Source organism: Lepidochelys kempii, chromosome 6 (assembly GCF_965140285.1).
Source record: "Lepidochelys kempii isolate rLepKem1 chromosome 6, rLepKem1.hap1, whole genome shotgun sequence".
Lineage (NCBI taxonomy): Eukaryota > Metazoa > Chordata > Testudines > Cheloniidae > Lepidochelys > Lepidochelys kempii.
In genome coordinates this window covers 121,171,673-121,181,545 of record NC_136385.1, presented here as the reverse complement: position 1 = coordinate 121,181,545, position 9,873 = coordinate 121,171,673, and the positions used below count along the sequence as shown (strand labels likewise).

Genomic DNA, 9,873 nt, shown 5'->3' with positions numbered 1-9,873 from the left:
TAAAAAGAATATATGCCAGCTAATGTGGTACAGTAAAATGGTAACTTCTGTGATATTCAATGGAATGTTATTACCTTTCTCTAGAACAGTAAACATAAAATTGTTTAGCATCTCTGGAAGATTTTTCTCCTCTCAACCTGTAGTGTGTCTATGCCCCTCAGACATACTGTGTAATCTGAAGTGGAAAGTGGAGTATTCCTCCCCCAAGATTTTTTTATATTAGAATACCTATCATTTGCTGTCATCTGGCCCGCTGCAAGGCAAAATGTATTTTCTCATCATATGTATTTTTAAAATTTTATACATCTCTAGTGACTGTGATTAACAGTCCTTGCATCTGAAGAAGTGGTTTTTTACCCACGAAAGCTTATGCCCACATAAATCTGTTAGTCTTTAAGGTGCCACCCTACTCCTTGTTGGTTTTGTGGATACAGACTAATGCGCCTAGTCCTTGGGATACAGTTGCTTCTGCATGTGAAAGTATTTAAAGATAAACAGCAAAATCACTCCTTAGCATAATTTGGCTTTGTGGCACTTCCTCATGGATGTCTGGCCCACATAGGCCAATGATTGGATTATGTTCATCTGTGAAAGATATAATAGGGATAATAATCTTCAGTTCTAATATGCAAGAATATCCTTCATGTAGGGCCCAATTCTGACTTCAATTACACAAGGATAATTCCCCACAACCATCCCTGTGTATCTGAGTTCAGAACTGGGCTCTAAATCATTATCATTATTGTTATGTAATAATAATAAAAATGAGAATATTCATGTAATATACAAACTATGAATAAATGCAATAGTCATTTACCTTTCTCTGTCTCCCTCCCTCTCTCTGCGTGTATATATATACGCCTACATATCACAAACAGTACATACAGAGAGAGATGGTATTTCCTAGTCATACATATCATGGAGTTAAAGATCGTTTGTTTTTCATATGAAGCTACTCATAGATAAGCGAATCTATTATCTGCTACATCGAGGTGATTTACTTGATCAGACTAGAAAACCGATCAAGACACACAGTACACATAAAAAGCATATATGAAAAAAACTCTATTTGGTACTGAGAAGTGCGCTTTAGAAACCATGCCAGCAGCCAAATCCAAAGGCAGGCGAATGTGCTGTATTACAATGCCTTGGTCACACATACATCCCCCAGAATTGTTCTTATATGGTAATGCAAAGTTTTCTTTCCAAAGAGCAAAATTTTGCCCCCACAGTTGTAGAGCAAATATTGTGGGGGTTCCCAGCATGAGAATGAAGATTTTTACCATTAATTTTTTACCAGCCCTTAATTTTTTTCTTTCGCAGAAAGTTGCCAAAAAAAATCCCCTAAAAGTGGAAGGGATCAGGGAAGTCCTATCTATTTAGAAAATAAACTAATGCACCTCTAAAGTAGTGTTTCAGTTGTGTCACAAACCCCAGAAAGAAAGAAAGAAAGAAAGAAAGAAAGAAAGAAAGAAAGAAAGAAAGAAAGAAAGAAAGAAAGAAAGAAAGAAAGAAAGAAAGAAGCAGTCCCTCCGTGCGCCGTCTTTAACTCCTCTTTTACAAAGACACAACCGAGTTCAGAACCGTGTCTGGTTGCCTCAGATTGTAACAATATTTAAACGCAGAGGTTTGCATTTAATTCTCATAATTTAAGACTCACTAATCATGGCGGGTGGGCACTGAATGCTCAGAAGTTTCCCTGGAGACCCGAACTTTTTCTTGGAAGCTAGTGCCGTATTTAAGCCGGTCGATTTGGGTTTATATATGTACAGTGCCTTTTATTTCCCCTCAGGAAGGTGCTGAAAGTCCCCTTCGGGCTGCTAGCATTTTCTCACCCAGCCCAGGCTCTGGGAAACAAAACTGGGACAAGGGGAAGAAGCCTTCCAAAACATTGTGCTGATTCTTGTCCTCTCTAGCTGCACCGGATCTCTTCATTAGAATTTCCTTAGCCTACGGTCTGGACTTTCATTATCTAGACTGCCTCCACTCTGTTCATGGTCATTACACTGCATCCCAGTAATTCACTTGTTAGATCATGTGCACATTAAAAGCCTACCTATGTTTTGTTTTGTTTTTAAAAATCTGACCAGTCTGAATAACTACCGCGTTAGCACCGTGAACCAGACAGACTTTCCGGCCACACCGAAGCAGGAAGGTCTCAGCGGCGGTAAATGAGGCTCGAAGGTCACTTATACCTGCCTAGGACAGCCTGCCTCGTTCACCTTACGATGAACTTAGGGTCTGGAGATATCTCAACGTACAATGGCAAGACAGGGAAGATAAATCGTTGGGACGAGTTATCGGCGCTTTAGTTACAGTGGGGGAAAGCTGAAAATAATACCAGGAAACCCGCCAGCTCTATAAACTCGAGCACCTTGTCCCCCGCTTGCTCGGCAATATTTTCACACCCTCCGATGCTCTTTTGAATGATGGTTTGTGCTGGGGGGTGTCTGGGGGATTTATTTTTTCGTTTACAGAGTCCTATTGCCTTAATTGTGCCACGCATTTTAATTCTCCTGCACAACACTGGAGGGGAGGGGAAGGGAGGGGGATCTCTTCCTGGATTTCTGAGTTTCAGAAGCGTTTACAAGCTAGGTCTTCTCCGAGGCCTGTCCTTCTACACATCCTCACAAATTAAACACTGGTGTAGAAGGTTGAAGCCGAAAAGTCTTCTATTTCAAAAGTTTCTAGGGCGTGTTTCGGACCTTGGGATTTTGTGTGCATGCGCCTCCTTCTCCTTCTCCTTCTTCTCTTCTCTTCTTCTTCTTTTCCCTCTCCCCACCCCCGGCCCCAGCCCCCGCGCTGTCGGGTTTTATGAAAATGAGCAGTATTGAAAGCCTTTCCATCCCGCTAGCTGTGAGCCTCACATAAATGATGTAAATGGCTCCGAGGTTTCTTTTTCAAGTGAACTGTGTAGATCTGTGAAAATAATATCAGGGGTTTCCGTCAGAATGAGCTTAGCACGGTACTGAGGCATGCCATAATCTGACCCGACACCTCCAACCATCTGCGCTATCTATCCGCCTTCTGATTTACCAAATCTTCACAAGCAAAAGACAAACTGTACTTGATACTAAAGAAAAGACGGCGAGCTCCGGTCCAGGGCCTTTCTGCGGAGAGATGATGGGAGAAACTGTAAATCTGGTTAATTTCAGTCTATAGGCAACTGGCAAAAGATCCCCCCCCCTGTTTTGTTTGTTTTGTTTTGTTTTTTTTAAGAAACAACAGCACAAGAAAATCAGATTAGGAAGGCATTTCTTTTGACAACTGTTCCAGGGGAAAAAATGCATCGCACAGGGCGTAAGAGAACATCTTGAGTTTAATTCCGAATATATGCTGCCTTTCCAAGCCTGGCTCCTAATGTTCCCACAAACAAATTGCTACCTAACAGCCCCATCTAGAATAAAGCTTGGCTGCTTTTTTCCCCCCATCCCCCTCCAGAAAACACAACGGATCTTAACAGTTCAGAAAGTGATTTCATTTCTTTCCTGGCAGCCATGATAATAATGCATCTCTTTATTTATTTGGGCAGGAGTGGAAGGGATATTAATAAATTCGCTTCTCTCCCAGGACTAGAATCATCACCCTCAGTTTAGGAACAGTCGGAGCTGATTATTAGAAGGCCATCAATATTTTAAAAGATCCCTAAAATCTGCTTTAAGTTGCTGACTTGACCTACAAATGACTTCTCACTCTCGATGGTTATTCTCGGTGTTTATTCTGGGCCACTCAACCGAAACCAATTAGGTTGTAAATGTAAACATATAAAGCTTTATTTGGGCAAAGGAGGGAGCTGGACTCCCCGAAATGAATCCCTCGCCCTAATTACCGAGGGGGGTCACAGGGCCCTGGGTGGGAGATCACTGGAGGGAGAGGTTGATCTGTCGAATATTGGCTGCCCATTTAGTGCTTCTGACAATATTCCATTATGGTTGCTTGCCTGCTTCATTTATTATCTGATTTCTTGGTTGGACCTGATCTCATCTTTTCCTTGGCAGTAGACTGTGCAGAGCTGTCTGGGAGGCAGTGCAAAGCTCACTCCTGGATTGGATGGCTCTATAGGAGACAAGGGTGGGCGCAGCAGTCTTCGAAAGAAGCTAGACAAGTCCCCTGGTTCACTGGAACCCAGCAGAGGCGGGGGGTGTACGTGTGGGTGGGGGTGGGTGGGGGTGACATTCGCATGCTTCACTCCAACTGCAATTTGATATTGTCCGCTCCCCAAAGTGCTCTGTTTATTTTCCTTTTCGCGGCCCTGTTAGGGTGCCCGCTCCACGGAAGAAAGCCTTCCCACGCGTGCCTGTGGAGATGGGAGGAGGCGGGGGATTGGTTTTTTGTTTTGTTTTCAGGCTGCGATTTGGGAAAGATCTAGCCCTCGGCCCGCTGAGACGCATGGGCAACGGGCTGCTGGGGAAAGCTGCAGACAGTATCCCCCACGTCTCTGCCGGTGTGAGTCCTTCCCCTTGCCGGTGGGTGGGTGCACCTCCTCCTGCTTTTGCAAATACCTTTGAAAGTCAAACGCTTCACCAAAGGGCGCTGGGCGCTGTCGAGTCCTGGGAGGTGCTGAAATCTCTCCAGCGCGCTGCCTTCCGCCTTGATGGGCAGAGGCTGACAGTGAGTGGCAGGCCCCTCCATGGAAACCGGGGAGCCAATCTGCCCAGTCCAAGAGCAAACCAGGATTCCCCTCCAGCATCTGAACAGCAGCGTGTTCTTCGCTTCTCCCCCCGCCCCCCACGCCATCCTCCTCCATCCCCCCACCCCCGCGCACACCTCCCCCCCCCTGGAAACCGCCGCCTAAGCGCTCCCAATTCCTTCCCCTCCCTGCCACTTCCACCGCTGCAGCCGCCGCCGCCCGAGCGCCCCTGCGAGCCCGGGGAAAGGCGCACGCGGAGCCGCAAATCCGCCCAGTACCCCCAGATTCCCGTGTGGGTGTGCGGGGCTGGGGGGGGGAATCTCGGGGTCCTTCCGCCGCGCGTGGGTTTCCTCCCCTTCCTCCCGTCGCTCCCCAGCCGGGCGGAGACGCTGCCGCGGCCGCCTCGATGTTCCAGCTCCCCTCCCTTAATTTCAGCCCCCAGCAAGTGGCCGGGGTCTGCGAGACCCTGGAGGAGAGCGGGGACATTGAGCGCCTGGGTCGCTTCCTCTGGTCCCTGCCGGTGGCCCCCGCGGCATGCGAGGCCCTGAACAAGAACGAGTCGGTGCTGAGAGCCCGGGCCATAGTGTCCTTCCACACGGGCAACTACCGGGAGCTCTACCACATCCTGGAGAACCACAAGTTCACCAAGGGGTCGCACGCCAAGCTGCAGGCCCTCTGGCTGGAGGCGCACTACCAGGAAGCCGAGAAGCTGCGGGGCCGGCCCCTGGGGCCCGTGGACAAGTACCGGGTCCGGAAGAAGTTCCCGTTGCCCCGCACCATCTGGGACGGGGAGCAGAAGACGCACTGCTTCAAGGAGAGGACGAGGCACTTGCTGCGGGAGTGGTACCTGCAGGACCCTTACCCCAACCCCAGCAAAAAGCGGGAACTGGCCCAGGCTACCGGACTTACCCCTACACAAGTGGGCAACTGGTTCAAAAACCGCAGACAAAGAGACAGGGCAGCAGCCGCTAAGAACAGGTCGGTACCTTGCTGTTTTCCTGCTTTTCGGTTTAGAACAAGCTGCCCCTAGCCTGGTTCTTCTCCTCCGCGCTGAGCAGGGGATGCTTGGCGGCTGGAATAAAGCTGGCAGAGCCGCATTTCCCTCCAGCTGAGCGATAGACTTGCTTTTTAATACTTTGAAAGGTTGCAATGCGTACCATGGACGCTGCTGGCTTTCACTGGCACTTGCATAAATACAGAAGGAAGGCGGAAATTAATGCAGTTAGTCCCTTAAAATCTGCGCCCTTTCCCCAATCCCAGTACTTGCTCGCCTTTTGTCCCCATGTCAAATATTAAAGCTCTGAACGATATTTCTGTGTCTTGGACCCATTGCGGAAGACATGGGGTTTGTTGCCATTTCGGGGATGCTTTGTTTTATGAGGATGGTTTTGCCTTTTACATTATTCTTCAGATTGCAACATAGGAAATGACATACTTGAAAGATTCTCCGTGTTGGGGAAGCTTAAATTAATAGATTAGCTGCAAGAAACGATTTGTATTTCCCTTGAAGAAGTAGCGCCTTAGGTGGGGCATCAGAAAAGGATTTTCTGCACGGTTTCTAATAGTTAATATAATGAATATGATACAGAGATGGGGAACATTCGCTCAGTCACTCATTTTCCAGCCTTTTGCCCTTTAAATATCAAATATATAAAGAAGCTAACCAAACATATATTTAAAAAAAATCTATTCGCATTCCAAGTTTTGATTTAAAGTATTTAGAAAGCTACATAAAATAGACCCATCTATTAAACCATTAGTATAATTTTGCAGGCTCCTTTCAGAAAACATCATCAATTGTTCTAATAGGAAACAATGTTGTACACATATTTCAAGATCTGATTTTAAAATAGCCTTATTATTTACAAGACACAATCTTTTCATTTTGTTTAGTTGCGGGCGCTTTTAAACCCTTAGGAATCGTTTCTGGATTATTTTTGGTGGTTGTTGTTTTCAATAGAAAATGGTTTGTTTGGGTTTTTTTTTTCCTTTGCAATGTTATTGTTTTGTATTATTTATCTGAAATTGGCGACATAAGCAAATGTCCTGGAAAGCGGAAACGACTCTCCAAATTATGGATCAAATTCCTGCCAGTGATTCCTGGGTTGTTGTCTTTTTCAGAAGTCAGCAGGAAGATAACTAGGTAAAGTGCATGGGTCGCACCCTGGACTGGTTCAAAAAGAGTTCTGAAAAGACGTGACTACATAATTAAAAAATAAATATTGCCTGACGGCTGTGAATTAAATAAAAATACCGCAATCCCTATTTCTGGAATTGTTTAAGAGAAAAAATTTAAGCCTTTCTAAACATGGGCAGGACACACCGCCCTTGTGAATGGCAAAATCATGCTCTGTACGGGGATCCCCTTTCAAAAGAACTAAAGCTGCTGGAAAGACTTCAGGAAGGGAGTGGGGGCAACGCGTGGGCGCAGGCTGAAGCATCAGGAGCCGGGGGTCCTGGCTGTGTGTTTGCAGCCAAAAGCTAAATGGCTGGTCCAACGTGGCTAGATTTGGCTGACTGGGGAACTGGGGCTGGTTTGGCCAGCGAGGGTGGCAGTATGGAGTGGCTGGTTAGCTGTTGGGGTAGGATAGGTGATTAGGCATGGGGTGAGAGGTATAGGTGAAGGCTGGTTAGCTGTTGGGGTAGGGTAGGTGATTAGGCATGGGGGTAGGAGGTCTAGGTGAAGGCTGGTTACCTGTTGGGGTAGGATAGGTGATTAGGCATGGGGTGGGAGGTATAGGTGAAGGATGGTTAGCTGTTGGGGTGGTGCTTAGGCATGGGGGTGGGAGGTATAGGTGGAGGCTGGTTAGCTGTTGGGGTAGGTGATTAGGCATGGGGGTGGGAGGTATAGGTGGAGGCTGGTTAGCTGTTGGGGTAGGTGATTAGGCATGGGGGTGGGAGGTCTAGGTGAAGGCTGGTTATCTGTTGGGGTAGAATAGGTGATTAGGCATGGGGGTGGGAGGTATAGGTGAAGGATGGTTAGCTGTTGGGGTAGGTGATTAGGCATGGGGGTGGGAGGTATAGGTGGAGGCTAGTCAGCTGTTGGGGTAGGTGATTTGGCATGGGGATGGAAGGTATAGGTGGAGGCTGGTTAACTGTTGGAATGAGATAGGTGGTTGAGATGGGGATAGACTGGATGGAGTGGAGAGTTAACTGCTGGAATTAGTTTGATTGCAAATGGTAGGGTGACTGGCTAGCTCTTAGGATGTGGTAGGTGATTGGCTACCTGGTGGATGGGATACATGATTGGGGTAGTGTGGCTGGTAGGCTCTTGGATGGGAGAGGAGGTTGTGGTTGGGTGGTGTGACCAGCTGGCTGTTGGATGGGATAGGTGACTGAGGTGGGGTGGCTGGTTGGCTGTTGGATGGGATAGGTGATTGGAGTGGGGGCTGTTGGTTCTTGGCTAGGATAGGTGACTGAGTTTTGGGCGCTGGTTGGCTGGGATAGGTGGCTGGTGTGGGGTGGGGTGGTGGTTGGATTGGATATGTGATTGGGGTGCGAAGGCTGTTTGGCTGTTGGAAGAGATAGGTGATTGGGGTATGGGGACTGGTTGGTGGTTGGATGGGATAAGTGGCTGGTGTGGGGTGGGGTGGCTGTTGGATGAGATGGGTGACTGGGGAGCTGGTTGGATGAGATAGGTGACTGGGCTGGAGTGGGTGGCTTTTGAATGGGATAAGTGACTGGGATGGGGGTGGGGTAGCTGTTTGATGGGATAGGTGACGGGGTGGAGGAGCTGTTGGCTGGTATAGGTGACTGGGGTGGGGGAGGTGTTGGCTGGGATAGGTGATGGGGGCTAGTTGGCTGGAATAAGTGACTGAGGTGGAGGAACTGTTGGCTGTTGGATGGGAGAGATGATGGGGGCTGGTTGGCGGTTGGCTGGGATAGGTGACTGGGGTGTGGGAGCTGTTGGAAGGGATAGGTGGCTGGCATGGGGGTTAGGTGGCTGTGGATGGGATAGGTGGTGGGGGGCTGGTTGGCTGTTGTCTGGGATAGGTGAGTAGGGTGGAGGAGCTGCTGGCTGGGATGGGTGACTGGGGTGGGGGAAGCTGTTGGCTGGGATGGGTGACTGGGGTGGGGGAAGCTGTTGGCTGTTGGCTGGGATGGGTGACTGGGGTGGGGGAAGCTGTTGGATGTTGGCTGGGATGGGTGACTGGGGTGGGGGAAGCTGTTAGCTGTTGGCTGTTGGCTGGGATGGGTGACAGGGGTGGGGGAAGCTGTTGGCTGTTGGCTGCGATAGTTGACTGGGGTTGGGGAAGCTGTTGGCTGCGATAGGTGACTGGGGTTTAGTTGGCTGGGATAGGTGACTGGGTGGGGAAGCTGTTGGCTGTTGGCTGGGATGGGTGACTGGGGTGGGGGAAGCTGTTGGCTGTTGGCTGGGATGGGTGACTGGGGTGGGGGAAGCTGTTGGCTGTTGGCTGCGATAGGTGACTGGGGTGGGGGAAGCTGTTGGCTGTTGGCTGCGATAGGTGACTGGGGTGGGGGAAGCTGTTGGCTGCGATAGGTGACTGGGGTATAGTTGGCTGGGATAGGTGACTGTGTGGGGAAGCTGGTGGCTGCTGGCTGGGATGGGTGACCGGGGTGGGGGAAGCTGTTGGCTGGGATGGGTGACCGGGGTGGGGGAAGCTGGTGGCTGCTGGCTGGGATGGGTGACCGGGGTGGGGGAAGCTGTTGGCTGGGATGGGTGACCGGGGTGGGGGAGCTGGTGGCTGCTGGCTGGGATGGGTGACCGGGGTGGGGGAAGCTGGTGGCTGGGATGGGTGACCGGGGTGGGGGAGCTGGTGGCTGCTGGCTGGGATGGGTGACCGGGTGGGATATACGGCTGTTGCTGCGCTGTGATTGTGTCTGTCTCCTGGTTCCTTGCAGGCTACAGCAGCAGGTCTTATCCCAAGGCTCGGTGCGCTCGCTGCAGACCGAGGAGGAGAGCGCAGGGGAGCCGCTGCGGGCCGCTTCCAGCCCCGCAGCCAGCCTGTCCAGCAAAGCGGCCACCTCTGCCATTTCCATCACATCCAGCGACAGCGAATGTGACATCTGACACAACAGCCAGGACAAAACAGGGGGAGAGAGATCGAGCTAAACACCGTGCCTGCCTACAGAACACCCTGGCTCGCGTCCCCACTCCGAGCCTACCCCGGGCTGCCAAATTGCCAGGGCGCCATGATCCATGAGCATGCCCTCTTCCCGTGTAAACGGCGGGCGCATTCCGTCTTAGACCCGTAGGAGACTCTATTAACAGAAATCTTTGT

The 9,873-nt window shown here is 49.9% G+C and overlaps 1 protein-coding gene across 1 annotated transcript; it reads left to right on the top strand.

The window, feature by feature from the left end:
* The first annotated feature begins 5,036 nt into the window (after positions 1 to 5,036).
* On the top strand, positions 5,037 to 9,662 carry SIX6 (SIX homeobox 6). The gene is made up of 2 exons (XM_073350739.1): positions 5,037 to 5,608; positions 9,494 to 9,662. Exons 1-2 carry the CDS (start codon positions 5,037 to 5,039, stop codon positions 9,660 to 9,662), a joined length of 741 nt encoding a protein of 246 aa, XP_073206840.1.
* Positions 9,663 to 9,873: the final 211 nt, after the last annotated feature.